The sequence below is a fragment of the Portunus trituberculatus genome, chromosome 6 (genome assembly GCF_017591435.1).
Source record: "Portunus trituberculatus isolate SZX2019 chromosome 6, ASM1759143v1, whole genome shotgun sequence".
Taxonomy (NCBI): domain Eukaryota; kingdom Metazoa; phylum Arthropoda; class Malacostraca; order Decapoda; family Portunidae; genus Portunus; species Portunus trituberculatus.
The window spans coordinates 6,154,172-6,179,521 of NC_059260.1; the positions used below are offsets into that span (position 1 = coordinate 6,154,172).

The 25,350-nt window shown below is 40.9% G+C and overlaps 1 protein-coding gene across 1 annotated transcript; it reads right to left on the reverse strand.

Annotated features, from left to right (window-relative positions):
• Positions 1–25,350, reverse strand: LOC123518648 (major facilitator superfamily domain-containing protein 12-like). Its single transcript, XM_045279579.1, has 12 exons — positions 24,946–25,350; positions 21,537–21,675; positions 19,168–19,283; positions 18,920–19,011; positions 18,617–18,734; positions 17,492–17,752; positions 11,607–11,699; positions 10,775–10,864; positions 7,570–7,740; positions 7,253–7,341; positions 2,381–2,529; positions 1–716 (listed from the first exon to the last, which is right to left on the reverse strand). The coding sequence occupies exons 1-12, from the start codon at positions 25,057–25,059 to the stop codon at positions 598–600; spliced, it is 1,551 nt and encodes a 516-aa protein (XP_045135514.1). The 5' UTR covers positions 25,060–25,350; the 3' UTR covers positions 1–597.

Sequence of the window (25,350 nt, forward strand, 5' to 3'; positions counted from 1 at the left end):
TTTCAGATCATATTATTTATTTATTTTTAGAATTCCACCATCTATATCACCATTCTCAGCATTTCTTACAGTTTGTTACAGTTGACTTCCTGGAAGAGGCCTTTTCCTGTGACATCAGATCTTCATTTCCATATTTTGGTAGCGTGTGGCGAATCTTATAGGTTTTATAATCATAATATAATTCTTGGTTTGCCTGGAGTAGAGCTAATTTTGCCTCAAATTTCTTTACAGAAGTTGCTGAAACTACCCACTCAAGCAAAAGGTTCCAAGTGTTTATCACCGTATACTTATTAAACCCCATCATGTACTATGTATGCCTCTGCCTTGGCCATTCCCTTGTCAGCACAGTGATGGAAAACTGCTGTATTGGTGAAAGACACAAGGAACTGAAGGGAGTCTGTATAAATGTAAACAGAAGAGGAGATAGAGACAGGGAGTGTATACCAACTGCAGGAGAGATTGGATAACTAAAAGCAGAAGAGATGGTGGAAGCAGGGAATGTTCTTTAAGCATCATATTATTGCATTGGTATTGTTCTGCAGTAATGGAGATCTTGGTGTGTGGTGCTGACTCCCTGTGGCATTGCAGCTCAGTACCTCAAGCCTTGGTGAGTGTCCCGTAGCCCAGGGTGACACCAGGGCCTAGCAGAAGGCCATCACTAGAGGAGGAGGAGGTGGACGACAGTAGCCCATCATGCTCTCCTGACTCGTTCACCACTGGAAATAAGGAACAGTTGTCATGTCCCATTGGTGCCCGTGGAGAGGTGATGAGGTAAGAACTACATCTACTGAGAGCATTATTCACAAGTGTTTTGACATCTTATCAACTTCTGGCAGGGCTCTTGTAATGCCCTTCTGTAAACATCATGCAAATACTGAGGTAATTATTCTTAAGTGTTTCAGTACACTAACAACTTCCATCAGGCTCTAATGGAAGTTGTTAGGGTAGTGAAGGATGTTTTTTATGATTCTGCTTTTAGTCTGACAAAGATTTTGCTTCATTAAAGTGAAAGAAACACTTGTGAGAACTTATCTAATTATCTTGGTTGTTGATCTTCAAGGTTGTTTTTATTATTCTACTGAGAGTTTAACAAGGATTCCTACTTCACAACCAAACTAATTATCTCTGAGACATTTGGAAATATTCTTTATGAGAGAACCAGTGTGTGCTGCAGGGCCTTGCTGAGGGTGTGTGTGGCCAGCTGTGCTATGTCTAAGCTCTTGAGGTGTATTGGGGCAGTCTGTAAAACTATCCCTTTACACCAGGAGGCCAACAAGGCTAAGACTAAGAGTGTGAATGGTGTGTGTGTGTGTGTGTGTGTGTGTGTGTGTGTGTGTGTGTGTGTGTGTGTGTGTGTGTGTAATTCACCTCGGTTGCCTGCTGGTCACCTAGCCAGTCTTCCCCATTACGGAGCGAGCTCAGAGCTCATAGACCGATCTTCAGGTAGGACTGAGACCACAACACACTCCACACACTGGGAAAGCGAGGCTATAACCCCTCGAGTTATATCCCGTACCTATTTACTGCTAGGTGAACAGGGGCCATACATTAAGAGGCTTGCCCATTTGCCTTGCCGCGCTGGGACTTGAACCCGGGCCTCTCGATTGTGAGTTGCGTGTGCTAACCACTACACTACGCGGTGTGTGTGTGTGTGTGTGTGTGTGTGTGTGTGTGTGTGTGTGTGTGTGTGTGTTTCACTGTTTGATTTGCTACAGTCTCTGACGAGACAACCAGATGTTACCCTACAGAACGAGCTCAGAGCTCATTATTTCCGATCTTCGGATAGGCCTGAGACCAGGCACACACCACACACCGGGACAACAAGGTCACAACTCCTCGATTTACATCCCGTACCTACTCACTGCTAGGTGAACAGGGGCTACACGTGAAAGGAGACACACCTGGCCGGGGAATTGAACCCCGGTCCTCTGGCTTGTGAAGCCAGCGCTCTAACCACTGAGCTACCGGGCGTGTGTGTGAGTGTGTGTGGGTGGGTGGGTGTGGGTACATGGATATGATGTGCTTTGTCTGGGCTGGCCTGTATGAGATTGCCAGCCTGGTGTATAGATAGAAAGATAGAATAGATTACATGTATATATCTATATTAACAAGTTAACTGATTGAGTGACTGACTAGCAAACTGACTGACTGACTTAATAACAAACTGACTAAATGAGTGACTAGCAAACTGACTAACTTAATGACTGACTGACTAACAATCTCACACAATAACAAACTTACTGAATGACTTACTTACTGAACAGCAAACTGACTAAATAGGAAACCAACTAACTGACTAACAATTGAATCACTGCCTGCCTACCTGCTGGAATGGACTCAGCCAACACCCACCACTTGCCACCCACCATCTATCACCTACCAAGGCCAGAGCTGCCGTGAAGGAGGCTGCAGATTCTGTCCCGGTTGAGGAGGAAGAGCGCCAGCAGTGCCATGAAGAGAGGCACCATCAGCCCCAGACTCACCACCAGCCGGTAATACTCTGAGCAGTCGTCCCCATCACACCCAACTCTGGCAGGGGACACAGTTACATACATGACCACTACACTCATCAAGTTGGAATTTGCTGTTGCTGTATGACCTCCAAATAGGAAGAAAGTAGAAGGAAATTGGAAAGAGTAAAGAGAACAGCAATGAAGATGGTGCCAGAATTGAAGGGAAAGATTTATAAGGAGTGACTGTAATTGAAACATTGAAGAAAAAAGAGTGAAGAGGAAAAGATTGAAAGAGAAAGATTGAAAGGGAAAGATTGATAGAGAAGAGATTGAAGGGAAAGATTGAAGAGGAAAGATTGAAGGAAAAGATTAATGAAGAGTGACTGGAAGCAAGGAGAAGAGAAAAGAAATGGAAGACCTGATAACAATGTACAAATTAATAAACTGTATGAAGAGATAGACGGACGAGTTTTGGAGATGCACATGGACAAGGGAACAAGGTGCACAAGAGGACATACAAAAGAGATGAAGAAAAGTGTAAATGTCTCATTGACATATATTGATACATATATTGATACATATATTGATCTTTGGAATAGTTGAAATGAGGAAGTGGTTACAACTTTCAGTCTGAGCAAATTTGAAGAAAAATATAGAGGCTTTAGCTCAGACCCTGTATTATGCAATTAAGTAAATATACACACACATTCAGTTATATAAATAGATAGGCAGATAGTTTTATTAACCACAGCCAGGCATCACATATCACCTTGACATTAACATAAGCACTAGAAGAGACTTTGCATTCATGATAAGTATTATATGATATTATCTGATTAATGCTCCACTGTGCTACAATCAATAGGAAACAAGATTCACACACACACACACACACACACACACACACACACACACACACTGCGTAGTGTAGTGGTTAGCACATTCGACTCACAATTGAGAGGGGCTGGTTCAAATCCCGGTAAGCGGTGAGGCAAATGGGCAAGTCTCTTAATGTGTGGCCCCTGTTCACCTAGCAGTAAATAGGTACGGGATGTAACTTGAGGGGTTGTGGCCTCACTTTCCCAGTGTGTGGAGTGCGTTGTGGTCTCAGTCTTACCCGAAGATGAGCTCTGAGCTCGCTCCGTAATGGGGAAGACTGGCTGGGTGATCAGCAGGCAACCGAGGTGAATCACACACACTCCGTAATGGGGAAGGCTGGCTGGGTGACCAGCAGGCTACTGTGGTGAATTACACACACACACACACACACACACACACACACACACACACACACACACACACACACACACACACACACACACACACACACACACACAAGCCAGATGACCGGAGTTCGATTCCCCGGCCGGGTGGAGATATTTGGGTGTGTCTCCTTTCACGTGTAGCCCCTGTTCACCTAGCAGTGAATAGGTACGGGATGTAAATCGAGGAGTTGTGACCTTGTTGTCCCGGTGTGTGGTGTGTGCCTGGTCTCAGACTTATCCCAAGATCGGAAATAATGAGCTCTGAGCTCGTTCCGTAGGGTAACATCTGGCTGTCTCATCAGAGACTGCAGCAGATCAAACAGTGAATTACACACACACACACACACACACACACACACACACACACACACACACACACACACACACACACACACACACACACCTGTGATCAGAGATACATAAGGTACTCATTTTGGGTTAAAGTAACAAGTGGAGTACTGTTACAGGAAGATATAAACAAGATCTATGAATGGAGTAAGAAGTGGAAATTGGAGTTCATTGCCAAGAAATGTCACATATGGAACTAGGAAAGAGGAAAAGAAGACTGGTATGGAACTATTTAATAGGAGAGGAACAAATAATGAAGACTAAAGAGGAAAAAGATCTGGGAGTGATTATATAGGAAAATCTGAGCCCCGAAAAACACATAAGCAAGATACATATTTGGACTATCAGATAAAATGTTGACTAACAAAAGAGTGGCATTTCAATACATGGACAAAGATATGATGAAAAAAATCATCACAAGCATGATACGTTCAAAGCTGGAATATGCAGCTGTGGTATGGTATGCGAGTGCTAAAAAGGATATAAGAAGATTAGAAAGGATACAGAAGATTGCTACAAAGATGGTGCCGGAACTAAATGACTTAACATATGAAGAATGACTGAAGGAAATGGGACTACCAACCTTACAAAATAGAAGAGAACAAGGAGACCTAATAACAATGTACAAGATAGTCATTGGCATTGGAAGGGTAGACAAGGAAGACCTGGTGCTGGTGACAGAAGATGGAAAGACAAGAGGGCATGTAAAGAAGATCAGGATGAGGCAGTGTGTGAAGGATATTGAAAAATACAGTTTTCCACACAGAATGGTGGAAAAGTGGAATGCATTGAGTAATGAAGTTGTTACAGCACATAATGTGTATAACTTTAAAGAAAAACTCGATAAATGAAGACATGGAGACAGGACACTATGAGCCCTGCTCGAACCCTGTACAATACACACATGGTTTGATGCTACATCTGCAAAAGCTAAGAGGAGTAAGAATGCATCTTGGAAGAAATTAAGGAAGCAGCAAAATGTACAAAATAGGAAGCAACATAAAGAAGTATGGAATTAATATATTAAAATAAGAACAGAGGAAGAGAAAGTCTGAAAGGGATGGTATAAAAAGATATGTAGAGGAACCGTAGCTCTTTTTACATATATAAATGGAAAGATGAACAGAGAGACCATCTCTAAGTTGACTAAGGAAATAGGATATATGAAACAATAGAAGAAGTGAGTACTTAAAGTAGAAAGAAATTTCATAGAGCCAAATGATGAAACAACGCAGGAAGGATTAAGAAATGTTATGGTGCATTAACAGAAAATTAGCAAATTACTAGAAAAGATGACATCAAGAAAACAATGGGGCCTGATGGAGTGTCAGGATGGAGTTAGAGAGAATGTAGAAAACAGCTGGTAGAACCAATTTGGGATGTGATCAACAGCTCTTTGATAGAAGGGAAGGTACCAAGGGAATGGAAAAGGACAAATATAGTCCCCACATACAAAGAAGGAAAAAAAAAAAAAAAATGAGCTCCTAAATTGTAGACCAGTGTCACTGACTAGTGTTGTGGGAAAAATCTGTGAAATTGTGATCAAAGAAAAATGGAAGGAATATGTGAAGGAAAATTAAATAAAAAATAACTTGCAATTTGGATTTAGGAAAGGAAGATCGTATATAACAAATTCACTAAGTTTCTATAGAAGAGTAATAGATGAACTAGGTACAAGGGAGAGATAGATGGGTCAATGCAGTGTATTTAGATATTAAAAGGGCTTTTGACAGAGTACCACATAGAACACTTTCATGGAAACTAGAACACATAGGAGGAGTACAGCAAAGTATCTTAAGCTGGATGATGGACTACTTAACAAAGAGAAATGAGGACAATGATAAGAGACACCCTATCAAGTTGGAGCACAGTAACTAGTGGCATACCACAGGGTTCAGTGCTGGCATCAATAATGTTTCAAATACATGTTAATGATATACGAGAGACCTTGAGTAGCTACATAAATTTGTTTGCCGATAATGCGGAACTCTTAAGAGTAATAAGGAACAATGAGGAGTATATGGAATTGCAGAAAGATATTGACAAGATCTGGGAATGGAGCCAAAAGAGAAAATTAGAATTTAATGCCAAGAAGTCATGTGATGGAAATAGATAAAAGTGACAGAAGACCTACATGGGAATCCAAAATGGGAGAAGAGATTATGATGAAGAGGAAGGAAGAGAAAGACATGGGAGTAATCATATAAGACACCCTGACTCCAGAAACACACATAGAATGGTTATTTGCTTCAACATAAAAGACAGTAACTAACATCAGGGTGGCATTTAATTACAGAGATAAGAGTATGATGAAAAAGATCATAACCACTATGATAAGACCCAGTTTTGAATATGGATTTTTTTTGCATGTGTGGTGTGATCACCACACATGTAAAAGAACATTAGGAAACTGAAAAGAATCCAAAGAATAGTTACAAAGATGGTGCCAGAAATAAAGGACTTTCCCTATGAAGATGGACTAAAGGAAATGGAACTACCAAGTTTGAAGGATAGACAGGAGAGAGGAAATCTAATCATGATGTATAAGATAGTAAACTGCATGGAAAAGATAGACAGATATGACTTGGTATCATCGACTTAAGATGGAGATAGACAGACAAGAAAATCATGAAGTGTCAATGTTTGAGGAACATTAAAAAGTTTAGTTTCCATTGTCCTCATAGGACAGTGGACATCTGGACCAGCTTGAGTGAAGAGATTGTAATAGCAGAAAGTGTGTGTAAATTTGAGGAACAGTTGGACAAAATAAGATATAGAAACAGGTCTCTATGCGCCCCACTCGATACAAGGACATGGAAGGAAGATAAGAAAAAAGAAGATAGTGATTGAAGGAATATGAAAATGATCAGTAACTTAGAGAATCATGAATGAGGTGCTGGATGGAAAATATAAAGAAGACCTGATAAAGAGGGATATGAGAGATACAAGAGGACATGGAAAGAATATAGTAATAGAAGGAATATGAAGAACACACTTTTTCCATAAAGATATAGGTGTTTGGAGTGGACTGGGTGAAGAAGTGTGTGTGGAGAGATGATACATTAATTGAAGTCCTTGTTGACACTTGCAATATAAAGACAGGATAGCAGAAACTAGATGAGGTTAGATAAATTTTGAATACCATACCTAAGAGATCATTAAGCCCCACACAACTATATGACTCACCTTGTTAACTCCTGGATGAGCAGAACAGCAAAGCCATTGGTTATCTTGTCAACAAAACTCATACCGCCATACACGAAGGCTGAGGAGTCCTGGGGGTAATTAGTTCAGGTTAGGCTTAGTTTGGTAACAGGTTTAGTTGTGTTGGTTAGGGTAAGTTTTTGTTTGGTGTGGTTTGGTTGGGTTTTGTTGGGTTGGGTTTGCTTGGGTTAGGTTACATTTGGTTACCTTACGTTAGTTTAGGTTAGATTTGATTTGCAAAGTGACAGATTAAACACACTACTGCTACTGCTACTGCTACTGCTACTGCTACTACTCACCGTGTAGTCCCCAATGAGCTTAGCAGCCATGGACAGGGTCACCACCACCATGAGGGCGCCCGCCACACCCCACAGCACTGCCAGGCTCAGCACCACCCAGGGTGGCAGGCCAGGCAGGGCGGCTACCGTGCAGGCTGCCCCCCCCACCACCACCCCAACCACTAGGCTGCCCTGAGAAAGAGAGAGAGAGGAGAAATATTAATTGATGTAATGTAACTTTTCCTTTTTTTAATGCAAGAGCCACACCAGCTAAGGTCAACAATACAGTGGTGACTTAATACTCAAACTTAATTTGTTCCAAATGACTGTTCCAGTATCAAAAAGTTTGACTATTGATACCTATAAATCAGGTAATTCGTTCTAATCTTAGCAAAACTTCAAGTTTATGAAAATTTCAATGTAATTTTTTTTATATATAATTTTGATTTGTACATACTGTAAGTGAAGGCTGGTGATGGATAATGTAGAAGAGGAGGAGAGAAGGGTGGGGAGGAGGAGGGAATTCATTAAAGGACGAGTCACCATCCATGAGAATGTCTGGTGTGATTCCTGTGAACCAATAGTGGAGGGATGTGGCTCACTAACACTTGCACTCTCACTACATTCCTTATTTTCACCACTAATAAGCCTCTTTGGTCCCATTAAAAGTTTCTAAATGAAAAACTACTGACAGAACGCAGAAGAATGTGATTTTTCTCAAGACTGTGGCAGGACTAAGGATGCGCACTAGTATCTGGTGTACCAGAATAGTGGCAATTTTTTTACCGGTAATACGGTATCAGTACGGGACAATGGCGGCAGTGGGAAGAGAGAGGCCAGCACATTGTTTACTACCATGTGTGTGGCTGTTCGATTACCAGATATTTTCACCACTAATAAGCCTTTGGTGTTAATGCACGAGAAAGTTATTCTGAAGACCAAAGCAGCACAACTGGCGGAGGGGGGGGAGGGAGAGGCTAAGGAGCCTTTGTTTACAACCATGTGTGTAGATGTTCGACTATCAAGTATTTTCTCAAGTATTAAATCAAACTTTTGCATTCGAGTATTGAAAAGTTTGACTAATAAGACATTTGAGTATTGAGTCTCCAGTGTGCTTCAAAAATACAGATAAATGAAAAGGCCTATTGAAGTGCCAGTTTTCTCTCCCAAAAAAGTCAGAATGATAAGTGTGTTGGAGCTTCCCTTCTGAAAGAGTCCAAGTCACAGGAAGGAGGAAATACAGAAGCAGACAGGACGCTTCAGAGTTTGAGAGAGAGAGAGAGAGAGAGAGAGAGAGAGAGAGAGAGAGAGAGAGAGAGAGAGAGAGAGAGAGAGAGACACTGAGAAAAAAAATGATAAAACCTAACCTAACCTAACCCAGCATTCCTCAGCCTCTCCTTGGCTCACACATCCTCCCTGGGCTTCTGATATAGCCATGCTGCCTCACTATATATGTGAATCAAAATATTAAGTCTTTAAGATATAAAGAGTAGCCATTTGTTCATAAATAACTTATGTGCATTTTTTTTTTTTTTTTTTTTTTTTTACATTACAAGGGCACTGGCCAAGGGAAAACAAAGTGTTGGAAAAAAAAAAATCCCGCTGGTTGCCAGGCCCTGTTAAGAGGAAAGTAGGAGAAAGAGAAAAAACAAAAAAATCTAAAAGGAGGGTCCAGTTAACGTAAGAGGTGTCTTGACACTCCTCTTTTGAAAGAGTTTAAGTCATAGGCAGGTGGAAATACAGACACAGGTAGAGAGTTCCAGAGTTTACCAGTGTAGGGAATGAAGGAGTGAAGATACTGGTTAACTCTTGCATTAGGAAGATGGACAGAATAGGGATGAGAAGAAGTAGAGAGTCTTGTGCAGCGAGGCCGCAGGAGGGGAAGGCATGCAGTTAGCAAGTTCAGAAGAGCAGACAGCATGAAAACAGCGGTAGAAGACAGATAAAGATGCAACATTGCGGCGGTGACTTAAAGAATCAAGACAGTCAGTTAGAGGAGAAGAGTTGATAAGACGAAAAGCTTTAGATTCCACCTTGTTTAGTAAAGCTGTGTGTGGATCCCCAGACATGAGAGCCATACTCCATACACGGGCGGATAAGGCCCTGTACAGAGCAAGCAGCTGGGAGGAGAGAAAAATGGACGAAGACGCCACAGGACACCTAACTTCTTGGAAGCTGATTTAGCAAGAGTAGAGATGTGAAATTTCCAGTTTAGATTTTTAGTGAAGGATAGACCGAGTGTGTTTAATGTAGAGGAGAGGGAAGTTGAGTGTTATTGAAGAAGAGAGGATAGTTGTCTGGAAGGTTATGTCGAGTAGATAGTTGTAGAAATTGAGTTTTGAGGCATTGAACAAAACCAGGTTTTCTCTGCCCCAATCAGAAACAAGTGAAAGATCAGAAGTTAGGCGTCCTATAGCATCTCGCCTTGAGTCATTTAATTGTTGTTGGGTTGGGCGTCTGTTGAACGCTGTTGAATAATGCAAGGTGGTATCATCAGCATAGGAGTGGATAGGGCATTGAGTCAGATTTAGGAGATCATTGATGAATAATAGAAAGAGAGTGGGTGATAGGACAGAACCCTGTGGAACACCACTGTTGATAGTTTTAGGGAAGAACAGTGACCGTCTACTACAGCAGCAATAGAACGATCGGAAAGGAAACTGGAGATGAAGGTACAGAGAGAAGGATAGAATCCGTAGGAGGGTAGTTTAGAAATTAAAGATTTGTGCCAGACTCTATCGAAGGCTTTCGATATGTCAAGGCCGACAGCAAAGGTTTCACCGAAGTCCCTAAAAGAGGATGACCAAGATTCAGTTAGGAAAGTAAGAAGATCACCAGTAGATCTGCCTTTACGGAATACTGAATGTTAACAAAATTATCATATCACTTTATATTGTGCATTTCTGCTCTTCAATGTACATATCACACACATTAAAAGTACATTTGAATATTTTAATATCAACTCAATTTAATTTCCTACATGATATAATTCTGTTCATAAAACCTTCTTACATGAATCTTAATAAAATATTGACATGATACAATTGTCTTTCTACAACACAACTTACTAGTGTGCACTCTTACACACTGGCCACACCCTGCACCCTCCCTGTGGCCCAGTGTTGCCAGGCATTCATACACCTTGGCTGACTAACACTTCACCTGACCTAATACTGACCAATCCCACAGGTAACACACAACAAGAACAGCTCTGCCAAGTCCTCACCTTCCTGCCTACCAGTTTCTTGAGGACCTTGAGGAGGAAGGAGGCAGCCACCCCAGACAGGGCCATCACCAGAGGCACCAAGGCTATCAGCTGCAAGAATGGTGAGAGTCTTAATCTTCACAACATAAAGTAGATAAGCTGTGGGAAGTCACCAGGCCTGCATGTGGCAGTCCCTGTATGAAATATGCTTACATATTTCCCCACCTGTCTATGATTCCAGTGGTAGTTTAATAGGGTGTAGCAGAGGTTATTGGGGTTTTCAAGGGTATTTTCAAGGCACTAATGATGGGTTAAGAGGGTGTAATGGAAGTTATTAGGATTTTCAAAGGTGTTTTCAAGATGCTAATGTTTTAACAGGGATGCAGTGGAAGTTATTGGCTTTTTCAAGGATGTTTTCATGATTCCAGTGATAAATTAACTGGGGTTTTCAATAGTGTTTTCAGGATTCTAATAATAGTTTAACAGGCTGTAGTGGAAGTTATTTTGGTATTCAAAGCATTTTCATGACACCAGTGATAGTTTAACAAGCTGTAGTGGAAGTTAATGGTGTTTTCATGATTCCAGTGGTAGTTCAACAGGCAGTAGTGGAAGTTATTGGTGTTTTCATGAGTATAGTAACAGTTTAAGAGAATGTAGTGGAAGTTATTGGTGTTTTCATTATTTCATTGATAGTTTAACAGGCATTAATGGAAGTTATTTGAGTTTTCATGATTCCAGTGATAGTTTAACAGGCAGTAGTGGAAGATATTAAGTCTAAAGATTTCTTCAAGACAAGTACAAGTTTGATCAATGCAACACTAGTGAGGGGTGACCAAGAAAGGCCCCACCTTACCCTTCTGTCATGTAGCGTCTCAGCAACATAAATCGGGGTGTAGATGCTGGCAAGGTTACTGATGAGGCGTGATGCTGTGTAGAGCAGACACAGCTGTAGGAAGAGAAGAGGATAAAGGAGGATTGAGGCTGTGAAGGGAAGAGAAGCTGTCAATGAAACTGTGTACGGGAGAGAAAACAGTGTGGGAAGCTATGTAGAGCAGAGAAGACAATGCCAATACTGTATAAAGGAGAGAAAGTAGTGGCTGAAACTGTGTAGAAGAGAGAAAACCGTGATAATGCTGTGTTAAGGAGAGAAAACATTAGAGAAAGGCTGTGAAGAGAAGAAAAACAGTGAGAAAGGCTGTGTAGAGGAAAGAAAACAGCAGAAAGGAGAGAAATAGTGGGAGAAGTCATGAGACACACACACACACACACACACACACACACACGGGACATCGTCGATGGCGGAGGTGGTCGCTGAGCTCCAGAGCAATCATCTATAATTCTACAGTTACCTAAGAGTAACCAAGGTGGGAAAGGAGCTGGTAATGTTTGTCCCGTCTCCATATAGTCATGTTAACTGTTGATTAGCAAAATAATGTCCAGTGAAGGTAAATATAAACTGTAGCCTGCGTTTGAGCCATCAGCTGGTTTGTTTACGTCTGCGCAACATGGCGGCCGTGAACTCGAAAGAGGAATCAGACTTCACAGGGTTTCAAGGAATAATGGAGAAGAGCACTTATGTGAAGAAAATTCTGGAGTTAGAAGGTAAAATTGAAAAACTGTTTGAAAAGTATGAGGGCCTGGAAACGAGTTATGACAATGTAAAAGAGACTGTGCCGATATGAAGAAGGAAAATGCAGCACTGAAAGAGGAAGTTAAGCTAATTAAAGTGAATTGCGAAAAATGTGGAGAATCTCTAGGAAAAGTGATGGAGAAGCAGGCTGAATGGAAAAAAGTCAGGAAGTGGAAAGAAAGGAGGTAAATTACAAAGTTGCAAGTCTGGAAAAGGAAATCAAAGAGTCAGGGAGAAAACTTTGGGCCTTGCTGAAATTATAGATCAACAGATCATAGAAGAGAAGATAGCTGAGAAAGTGGTGAAGGTTATTAAGTCAAATGAGACATTGGTGAGGAAACTGTAGACAAAAAGAGATGTGTGGTGATATTTGGTGTGGAGGAGGATAAGACACCGAGTAAAATGGAGAGAGAAAAACATAAAAAAGGTGATAAATAATATCATTAATGTGGTGCAGGAGGAGGGAAAAGACCTAGTACAAGAAATAGAGGACTTCCATAGAATTGGAAAGTTCACAAGAGAAGGTATGAGGCCAATAAGAATCAAACTTAAGTCACAAAAGGATGTAGATGAATTGGTGGAGAAGTCATGGAGGCTAGCCCAGCAGGAAACAACAAGGAAGATTTGGTTGAGAAGAGATCTCGGTGAAAAGGAAGAGAAATGTTAAATGAGTTGAGAAAGGAGGCTTTGAAAAAAATGAAGAGAGGACAGAAGAGAGAAGAAAGAGTTTTCTGGAGAATCTTGGATATGAGACTGAGGAAGTGGTTCATAACCCAGAAAAGTACAGCAAGAAAGGACTAAAGAAACTTACATATGAGCGAAATGTAATGTATTCCAACATAAATGGAGTGATATCGGGGATTTTAGAACTCAACGATTACTTGAGGGACAAGAACCCAGATATTGTGGGTCTTACTGAAACAAAACTGAGAGAGGAGAAGACCTGATGAAGGTTGGAGAAGGAAATATAACGTTTGGAAAAGAAATAGAGTAGGTAAGATGGGAGGAGGAGTGATGTTGCTGGTTAAAAAAGATATAAAGGTGGATCAAGTGAAAAAAGGTATGGGAAAGGCAGAAGTGCTAAAGATCAGAGCAGAAACTAATGAAGGAAAAAAGAGGCACTACATAGTGGTGTACGTACCACCTAAGACAAATGCATGGTCAGTACAGGAATATGAAGAAATGATAAGTGATACAGGAACATGTCTGGAAGAAATGTTGGGTGGCTGTGAACGAACTATAATGATGGGAGATTTTAATTGTAAAGAGGTGTGTTGGGAGGACTGGTCAATGGAAGGATCAGAGACAACATGGGGAAATACACTATTGACACTGGCAATGGAAAATGTGTTAACTCAGTGGGTCAAAGAAGATACTAGGTTTGGAGGAGAGGGAGCATCGTCAAGACTGGACTTGGTCTTTAGTACAGAGCCAATGGTCATTGAGGAGATGAGGGTGGAGTGCCCTTTAGCAAAGAGTGATCATGCAGTTTTGGAGTTCAAGGTGATAGACGAAGAGAAATCTAGAAGAAATGAAGAATATAAAGTGGGAAGATGGAATTATGCCAAGACAGATTTTGGAAACCTAAAGAAATTCTTTCAAGAGACAAATTGGATGAAATTCAAGAGTGCTAAGGAGCAAATGAAAAGTGGAAGGAATTTATAAAAATATACAAAGAAGGTGAGAAAAATTTGTACCAATAAGACAACATAGAGAAGTTGGAAAGCAGGACTGGTTTAACGATAGATGTGAAAAGGCTAGAACAAGAAAAGAGGATGCATGGAAGAGGTGGAGAAGGAAAAGACGGATTAAGCAGTGGGAAAGTTACAAAAGAGCAAGAAATGAATATGTGTTGATTAGAAGAGAAGAAAGAAAGAAACAAGAAAAGGATATAATTGATAAATGTAAAGACCAACCAAGGCTTTTTTACAGACATGTGAACAACAACATCAAAAATAGAGAAAGTATTGAAAGTTTAGAAGTAAATGGAGTATACAGTGAAGATCCCAGGGAAATGGCAGAGGCTATGAATGGATGCTTTCGGAAGGTATTCACAAAGGAGACTGCTTTTGACAAACCACTGGTAATGGAACAGAAAGGGATTATGAAGGAGTTTCAAGTAACTGTGGAGGAGATCAAGAACATGATGGGGAGTTTAGAAGTGAGAAAAGCTGTGGGACCTGATGGGGTATCAGGATGGATTTTAAGAGAATGCAGGGAGCAATTGGCAGAAAAAGTTTGTGAAGTAATTGATGCCTCATTAAGGGAAGGTGTAGTGCCCCAAGACTGGAAAAGAGCTAACATTGTCCCAATCTATAAATCAGGTAACAAGAGACCCATTGAACTATAGACCAGTGTCACTTACAAGTGTGGTAGCTAAGATGTGTGAGAGGGTGGTGAAGACTAGATGGACAGACTTCTTGGAGAAAAATGACATACTTTGTGAGTGTCAATTTGGTTTTAGGAAAGGGCGTTCATGCGACAAACCTGATATGTTACTATTCGAGGGTGATAGATGTAATACAGGAAAGAGATGGTTGGGCTGATGGAATATATCTGGATTTAAAAAAGGCCTTTGATAAGGTACCACACCAGAGACTGATCTGGAAACTTGAAATGGTAGGAGGAGTGCATGGCAGTTTACTAAAATGGATGGAAGACTTTTGGTAGGAAGAGAAATGAGAACAATAATTAAGGACAGACCATCAGAATGGGGATTGGTGGAGAGTGGAGTTCCACAGGGATCAGTGTTGGCACCAGTAATGTTCGCAGTCTACATAAATGACATGGTGGATGGGGTGTCCAGTTATGTGAGCCTATTTGCAGACGATGCAAAATTGTTACGAAAAGTGAGATGTGACAAAGATTGCGAACTACTCCAGGAAGACTTGGACAGAATATGGAAATGGAGCTGTACATGGCAAATGGAGTTCAACACGACAAAATGCAAGAAAATAGAGTTTGGCAAGAGTGAAAGAAGAATCAGGAGTATGTACAAGATAGGAAATGAAGACATAAAACCAGTCATGAAGAAAAAGACCTTGGGGTGACAATTACCAATGACCTATCGCCAGAGAGACATATAAACAAAATAATTGGAGAAGTATTGAACTTATTGAGGAACATAAGAGTGGCGTTCGTATATCTAGATGAAGAAATGATGAAGAAAATAATTACTGCAATGATAAGACCGAGGCTTGAATATGCAACAATACAGTGGGCTCGAACTTAAAGAAACACATAAGGAAACTAGAGAAAGTACAGAGGGCTGCAACGAAAATGGTGCCTGACTTAAGAGATTTGACTTATGAAGACAGACTGAAAAGAATGCAACTTCCAACCCTGGAAAACAGAAGAGAAAGGGAGACCTGATAGCAATATACAGAGTGATGATTGGCATGGAAAAAATGGATAGGGAAGATCTGTGTATGTGGAATGGAAGAATGTCGAGAGGGCATGGGAAAAAACTAAAATGGCCACTTATAGGAGAGATGTGAAAAAATATAGCTTCCCTCATAGAAGGGTGGAAGCATGGAATAGTTTAGACGTGGAAGTGGTCAACGCAAGGAATATTCATGATTTTAAGAAAAAGCTGGACATTAATAGATATGGAGTCAAACCCGGGACAACACGAGCATAGCTCTTTTCACCAGTTAGCCGTATGTTACAATTAGGTAAATACAATTAGGTAAATACACACACACACACACACACATCATGTGTCACAAATTTAATAAGCTTCTATCCAAGAGTGGTTGATACAGTGCAAGAAAGGGATGGCTGGGTGGACTGCATATACCTATATCTAAAGAAGGCATTTGACAAGGTCCTGCACAAAAGGTTACTGTGGAAACTTGAACAAAACTAAAGGGAGGACTTCTGAAATGGATGGCTGACTTTCTAAAGACAGAGAAATGATAACAATTATTAGAGATAAAAAAAAATTAGCCTGGAAGAGTCTTAAGTGGAGTTCTGCAGGGGTCAGTATTAGCACCAATAATGTTTGCAGTACATGTGAACAATATACCAGAAAATATAGACAGTCACATCAGTCTGTTTGCAGATGATGCTGAATTAATAAGGAGGGTGAATAGAAAAGACGATTGTGAGGCGCTGCAACAAGACTTGGATAAAATAGCGGAGTGGTCACTCACATGGGAAATGAAATTTAGTACAAAAAAATGCAGCATATTAGAATTTGGAATGAGCAAAAGAAGGCCAAAAGGAGTTTACTCAAAGGGGAATGAAGAAATTAAGAAGTCTTAAGAAAAAGACCTAGGAGTAACCAATGTGGATAACTTATCACCAAAAAAGCACATAAATAGGATTATAGGATATGTCTATGAACTTTTGAAAAATATAAAGGTGGCATTCACCTACATAGACGAAGATATGTTTAAGAAACTGTTGATGACTCTAATGCACCCAAAATTATAATATGCAGCTACAGTATGGTCACCAAACAAAAAGAAACACGTAAGGAAATTAGAGAGAATACAGAGGGCAGCAACAAAGCCTCCTCCAAGTGTAAGTGAACAGTCATATGAAGAAAGGCTGTGAATATTAGGCATTACAACCTAAGAAAAGAGAAGAGAAAGAGGAGATCTAACAGTGTACAGAGCGATAAATGGACCGGAAAAATTAGACAGAGAAGACTTACTAATTTGGGACAACAGTGACACAAGAGGACATGGAAAGAAATGAAGAAAGGGCAACTGCAGGAGAGATATCAAGAAGTTCAGCTTTCCACAAAGATGTATCGAGGTGTGGAACGGTTTAGATAAGAGAGTCGTTGAAGCAAGGACAGTCAATGAGTTCAAAGAAATGTTGGATTTACATAGATATGGAGATGGAACAGTGCCACCATAGCTCTTTTCCTGTTACAACTGGTACAATACACAAATACACACACACACACACACACACACACACACACACACACACACACACACACACACACACACACACACACACACACACACACACACACACACACACACACACACACACACACACCATCCCTCAAAAGGCAACACCACACATAGGCACCAATTCTTGCACCAATTCTCCAAATACACCACCACCACCATCACCACCACTGAACTTACCACATAAAACTGCTCATCCCTCAGCCACTCCTGCCATGCCCTGCCCACCCCCTGGTACCGTAGGGCAGTGGGGGGCGCCTCCTCATCTCCCATGGTGGTGTAGTGGTGAGAGAAGGGGCCTGTTGGGCTGCTGGCCACTCTCCCATAGTGCCCCAGTCTGCCCCGTGGGTCATAGGAGGAGGGGGCTCGGGGCTCGGGGGTGAGTGCGTGGAAGGCTCCGGAAAATATGAGTCCAACACCAATGATGGTTATGGTGATGACCTGGAAGTGGTGATGATGATGAGCTGTTAATGGTAACAGTAGAGGTGATGGTGATGGTAGAGGTGATGATGGTGATGGTGATGGTAATGATGGTGTTATAGGTTAGTGTTAAAAAGGCTAGTGATGGTGTAGACTGATGGTGATGCTTGTGGTGATGATGGTGTTTAAGAGGCTAGTGATGAGGTGGAGGTGGTGATGGTGATGATGGTGCTACAGTAAAAATGAAGATGTTGAGAAAGGAGAGAAAAGAGAACAGAATTGAGAGACAGAGAAAGAGAAAGAAAAGGAAGAAAATTATGTTAGAAAGTTATGAGAGAGAGAGAGAGAGAGAGAGAGAGAGAGAGAGAGAGAGAGAGAGAGAGAGAGAGAGAGCGCAACCACCCTCACAACCCACATTCTTCTACAAACAGCACATTACAACCTACCACAAGAAAGTTATTGGTAATTGCTCATAACTGCAACCACTGTCATAACCTCTCTCTCTCTCTCTCTCTCTCTCTCTCTCTCTCTCTCTCTCTCTCTCTCAGTTCTTTCCCAGTCTTACCTAACCTAACCTAGATTAACTTAACCTAATCACCTCCTCTCCTTTTGTGTTATTTTATTCTCTACTCAAACTTAACTAAACCTTTCCATCTCTCCCTTTTTCCACTATCTGTTTGTTTTTCGTAGTCAAACCTAACCCAACCCAACCTGACCTAACTTCATTCAACTTGAACTAACTTAAACTAACCTAACTTAAAACCCAACCCAATCCAAACCAAATTCGATCTAAGCTAACCTAACCTAACTTAACTGAACCCAACCCAACCTCACTTTCTTCCTCCCCTCTTCCCCTGTGACCTCCACCAGCTCTGCCAGCCCCACCTCAAAGCTGTAGGAGTCCCCAGGGTTGATAGAGGTGTCCCCTGGCCTCCCCATGGTCATGAAGGTCACCCAGGCCACAAAGGAGAGTGTGACCTCGCTTGATACGTAGAAAATGTACCTGTGTGTGTGTGGGGGGAGGGAAAGATTAGTTAGTGTGTGTTGTTTTACTTGCAATATCTCTCTCTCTCTCTCTCTCTCTCTCTCTCTCTCTCTCTCTCTCTCTCTCTCTCTCACAAAAAAGAAAAAAGATAAATGGAGATATGAAGACAATACAACTAGATAAATACACACATACACACTCACCTAATCAAGTTGAGCTCCTCTCTCTCACTCTCCCTATTCACAAGGTCCAGGGAGAGAGCCATGTGGGACACCTGCACTGCTGCCCACCCAAACTGACGGCAGGAAAGGTTAGGTTAGGTTAGCTTAGCTTATTGTTCAAGGGAAAACTTATAGAAGTCTTTGAGGATTTCTAGGATTCTCTCTCTCTCTCTCTCTCTCTCTCTCTCTCTCTCTCTCTCTCTCTCTCTCTCTCTCTCTCTCTCTCTCACCTGGAACAAACAGATGGCCAGCAGCAGGAGGAAGAGGTACACACTGAAGAGGTGGTCCATACACCCAGCACACTCCACAAAAATGAAGGGAAAGCTCACTACCACACACAGCGTCCCTGCAGAAGAGCACACACTTAGGAAGCAGATAGAACAATTTAGAATGGTCGTAGAGTTAATTGCAACCTGGTACTAAGATATAGGTTTACAAATTTACTTGCTGTGACTGACAAAAAATGGAGATGGGGATGGTGAGATGGATAACTGGTATTTCATTGTTGGAGAAGAGAGAAAGTGAAGATATAAGAAGCATGTGTGGGGTGTGTGACATAAAAGAGAAGGCAAGAGAGGTTAGGCTGAGATATTTTGAGATATTTTGGACATGGGAAGAGGGGAAGTGAGGAAGAACCAGTGATGAAGGCAATGCTGATGATACCAGTTACGGGGAGAAGGAGTGTGGGTAGACAGAGAATATGATGGGAAGATGTGCAAAAGTGTGACATGAATAAGTTTGGAACACAAGAAGAGGACGCAATGAATAGAAACAGATGGAAGAGGTTAACTTGAGCAGCTGACCTTAGTACACAGTGGGAATAAGGTCATATGAAGACTGGCAGAGAGTGAGAGAACAAATTAAAATGTTTGTTGAGTTAATTGCAACCTTTTTTCTTGGGTATATATGTCTCTGGTACAAAATTATTATATACATCTGGAAATTGAATTGCTGTGACTGGCAGAGAGTGAGAGAACAATAAAATGATAGTGGAGTTAAATAGGAACTTGTTTTGGTGGATATATTTCTCTGGTACTAAGTTGTTATAGGTTTACAAATTGAATCGCTGTGACTGGCAGGGAGTGAGAGAATAATTTTGAATGAAAGTGGATTTAAATTGGAACTTGTTTTGGTGCATATGTCTCTCAGGTACTAAGTTGTTATTGTCTTGAAATTGAATTGCTGTGACTGATGGAGAGTGAGAGAACAATTTAAGATGTTTGTGGAGTTAAGAGCATCCTGTTTTTGGTGCATACATGTCTCTGGTATTAAAGTGTTTTAGGTCTGTTCTCTGGTACTAAGTTGTTAATATTTACAAACTGAATCTCTGTTACTGGCAGAGAGTGAAAGAAACTTTTAGAATGCTTGTGGAGTTAAGAGGATCCTTTTTTTTGGTGCATATATGTCCTTCTGTCACGTACCAAATTATAATTGGTATGAAAGTTTAATCGCTGTGACTGGTGATCAATGTGCCTTTGTGTGAATCATTGACCCTGGATTGACGTGAAATGTTTTGACTTGTGCTGGTTCAGTTTTCCTTGTTGTAACCAGTTACATTGAAATTAGAGTATCAAATCAAATCACCTTCTACAATAACCTAACCCAGCCTGAACTTTTCTGACGTCATGGTGTGTTGATTTAAGTTCACTTGTAAACTCAGAGAAGAGGAGATATGTAGGAGGCAGTGTTATTATCTCTCTCTCTCTCTCTCTCTCTCTCTCTCTCTCTCTCTCTCTCTCTCTCTCTCTCTCTCTCTCTCTCTCGACATTGCTTATTGGCAGGTTGGGTGTTTGATTGCCTGGCCACAGCACAGCAAACACACACAACACACAGCACTCCTCACACAACACAGTGGAAATGACTGATAGGTCCCTGCAGATTGCCCTTATATTAAACATTTTAGATGCAAATATTAGAATCATATGTACAAACAGCACACACACATTGTTGTACCACTAAACACCATGTACTACACCACAACTTAATCGCAAACACCACCACCTGTTTAGATTTTTTTTTTTTTTTTTTTTACCTTGCAACCACCATACACTATAGAGACACATACCACCACCACACCACCACCATAAAACATTATTATTTCTTTCTGACCACCACACACCTCAAAACAACATCAATTCTACCACTACACCACACTCCACAAAACATCAATTCTCCCTCACCACCACATCACCAATCACCATCACACACCACCAAGCACCACCACACTGCCACACTCCCCCACACCACCAAACCACCACAACATCACACCATACATTGCCACACAACCACATCACCATACACCATACACCTTCATGTCATTATACACCATCACACACCACACATCACATATCACCACACTACCACACATCACATCACCACGCCACCACACATCACCACACACCACCACACCACATCACCACACACCACCACACATCACATCACCACACACCACCATGCATCACCACACATCACACCACCAGACACCACGCATCACACCATACACCACCACTCAACCACATCACCACACCACCACAGGCCACATACTACACATCATCACACCACATACCACCACACCACTATACCAGCACACACCACCTACCGACAGCATGCCAAGTCTTCCTCCTGCCATAGCCACAGGCCTCTTGCCCCCTGTCACTTTGCAGACCAATTAGAGGTGTTGCCACTGCATCAGCCACCTGCCCCACCATCAGCAGGAACCCCGATGTGCTGCGGCTAAGCTGAAAGATGTTAGGTTAGATTAGGTTAGGTTTAGTTCTGTTAGGTTAGGTTAGTTCTGATTCCTTTATGTTAGATTAGATTTCGTTAGGTTGAGTTGAGTCGGGTTTGGTGAGGTTAGGGATGAGTTAGGTTAGGTTGACCTGGATTAGGTTAGGTTAGGTTAGGTTTGGTTGCAATTGGTTAGGTTAGGTTAAGTTAGGTTAGATTAAGTTGTTAAATATTTCATCTTTACTTGTTTATTTTCTTGATGGAAGAGGAACACTGGACAAGGTTAACAAAAGCATTGAAAAAGACCCTCGGAGGTGCCAGGGTAAAGAAAAAATAACCATAGTTGAGAAGTGTCTTAAAATCTTCCTCATATAAGAGTTCAAGTCATAGGAAGTGGAAATATAGAAGCAGGCAGGGAGGTTGAGTTTTTTTTTTTTTTTTTTTTATGAAGGGAAGAGAGCCTGCCAAGAGCAAAAGAAAGAAAAGATAAAAAAAAAAGGCCCACTTGAGTGCCAGCTCTCTACAAAAGAAAATACGGCAGCCAAAATTAGGGAGCAAATACCTCGATACCTCCCTTTACCAGTGAAAGGGATGAAAGATTCTGAGTACTGGTTAATTCTGGCACTATAGTCTGTCTACTCTAAAGTGGCTCCTGTGTTTCTAGTCTTAATGGTGTCCCAGAAATGCATGGTTGGCAGATCTTGAGGAAAACCGTGAGCTGTCCTTGTAATAAGTGCGTTGATCAACAGAAAACAAGTATCATTTACATCTAATCAAATCAGTAAGCTACAATATGTTTGAAATCCAGGAGCCATTTTAGAGTGGACAGACTATAGGAAGGTTGGGTAGGTTAGGTTAGATGAGTTTTGGGTTAAGTTTAGAAAGGTATGCTGTGAGAATGTTTGTTTTAATGTTTAGTGAGATTTGGAATGTGTTGGATATCATATTCTCATGTTTTTAACAGGTTTTAGAGGAGATGATTAGGTTTTTCAAGGGTGTTTTCTTAATTCTAGTGATAGTTTAGCAATGTCAGTTGGAAGTCATCAGGATTTTTCAAGGATTTTTTTTTTTTTTTTTTTTCTAGTGAGTGGGGTTTTCAAGGAAGTTTGTGTGGTTTTAGCAAGTATAACAGGCTGTAGTGAATTGATGCAGTTTTCAAGGATGTTTTCATGATTCCTGTGGTAATTTAAGGGTTTTTGAAGAGTGTTTTGTGTTTCTGATGATATTTTAAGTCTGTATAGGAAATTATTGGGTTTTCAATGGATATTTTCATGATTTTAGTGATATTTTAAAAGGCTGTAGTGGAAGTCATTGGGTTTTCAAGGGTGTTTCCATGATTTTACCGATAATTGGGTTTTCAAGAGTGTTTCCATAATTTTAGTAATACATGGTTACAATAGTCTATAGTGGAAATCATTGGGGTTTTCAAAAGTATTTTTGTGGTTCTACTAATAGTTTAACTGCCTTTAGTGTAAGTTATTGGGATTTTAAAGTTTATTTCCATAATTTTACTGACAGTTTAACAGGCTGTGATGGAAATTATTGGTGTTTTCATGTGTTTTTGTGGTTCAAGTGAGTAATAGGTTGTAGTGGAAGTTATTGGAATTTTCAATGATGTTTTCATGATTCTAGTATTGACAGATGTTTGTAAGGCTTCTAAAGTTGCTTTTAAATCCTGGTAATAGTCTAATAAGAATCATGCATCACATAATAGGAAAATGCACCAATGTGAACCTAGCTGTGAAAAGAGAAACTTTATTATTTTTAACTTTTCCTCATGAAACATTGAGCACAGGGATGCACTAGTGAATTAGGTGGCAGTGCTTTCTCAGAGGGTGGTGTGGTGAATGGTGTGGTGTGTGATGATTATGGGAGAGTGTTTTGTCATGGCTATCAGGGAAGGGGTGGACAACCTTGGTTTATGTATGTGTGTATTATTACCTTATGATTTACATTTTTCCGGATTTATTTATTTATTTATTTATTTATTATTTCTTCTTAGTGTGTGGCATCAGTAGGCATTCTATATTTATTTAGCTTGAAGAGTAAGATATATGCACACTCAACCATGTCTAATACTTTATGTGGGGAAACAGCCACAGCCGTGGTAGTACATGTGCATGAGTGTCTGTGTACATTGCCAGAGGTGAAGGTGCAGGTCAATATGAGTGGGGAATGCTCTATACACTCTGAGGTGTTGTGTGGCCATGTTTTTTTTTTTTTTTTTTTTTTTTTTTTTTTTTTTAGGATGGAAAACTGGATGACAAAAACAATTAAGCAAAAAAGACCCATTGAAATGTCAGTGTTACTCAGATGTGGCCTGGTGACAGACACAATGGCTGGGTGGGTGTGCGTGGCTGGATGTGTTAATATGGATGCCTTTGTGAAATTTAAAATAGTTACGTCTGAATTTCTAAAAGTTTTGGAGGTTGTTAACAGCATCGTGATGAGACGAGTATCAACAATGGGCTGATGCTGAATATCAGTAAACAATAAATCATCATAGCATGAGAGTAATGAATGGAAAGGGAAATCATAGGCAGCATGGCACCATGTACTGCTTGCTTGTGTGGGGAGGGAGTGGGAGGGAGTGAGGCTACTAGCAGAGTAGCACATCAGTCCACCTCCAGGCACAGTCACACACAGATCCCGCTGAGACAGAGACAAGGAATATGTTTAGATTATATTACATGACTTCAGGCAATGTGGAGTGTGTGGATGTTGTGTTTCTCTACCTACCCACTTTGCCTGACCATTGTGTCCCTCGCCCGGCCTGACTTGAGTGCCACACCACAGCCACACAACATCTCAAAGTGCATGTGTGCTGAGAACATTTTCCATTTAGAATAACCTGTACTGTCATCCCTGGCAGTACATACAGAAACATTTGTTACATCTGTATGTATACTATATGTATGTACTATTGGGAACTCTTAACCTGGTATAAGAAATGCATGAAATAAAAGTAATGAAAAAAATGAATAAACAATGAATTAGGAATTATTGTGACAGCAGAGAAAAGTGTGAATTCTCATAGAAGAAAAGAAAATGTTAAAGCGTTAAACTCCTAATAAAAGAGACTGAATTGTTTATCTACCAGAAAGAAAGTAAAGAAAAAAAGTATTGAATTATCACCCTTCAGTCTTGTATGAGAATTGATGATCTAGTAAAAAAGAAAATAGAAAAATGAAAAAGGACAGTATTGCATCATCCCTCTGTCTTATTCCAGGTGAGACTTACCTTGGCTGAGTGAACAGGTGAGAGGAGAGGTGTGTGCTTACCTGTAGTACATAGTGGAGGTAAACGAGCAGGTAGGTGAACCACATGGAGGCACAGAGGTCGTTAAAGATGTGCCCAACACCATAACCGTACTTAACTATGGTGCTGAGGGCCATGGTGGTGGTGGTGGTGTTACAAATACGCTAGTTTTGATAGTGGGGATGATGTGTGGTGACTGTTTGGTGTTGCTAGTGGTAGAAATATGCAAGTGTTGTTATGTGTGGTGTTTGCAGTGAAGAAATGGTGTTGAGGTGATGGTGATGCGTAGTTGTAGGGGCAGTATGTGGTGAGGAAGTGGTGATAATAGTGTTAGGAAAGTGGTGGTGGTGTTGTGGTGGGTGTGATGAGTGGTGGTGGTGTGTAAGTAGTGATGTAGGTTGTGGTGGTGATGGTAGTGGTGTAGAATG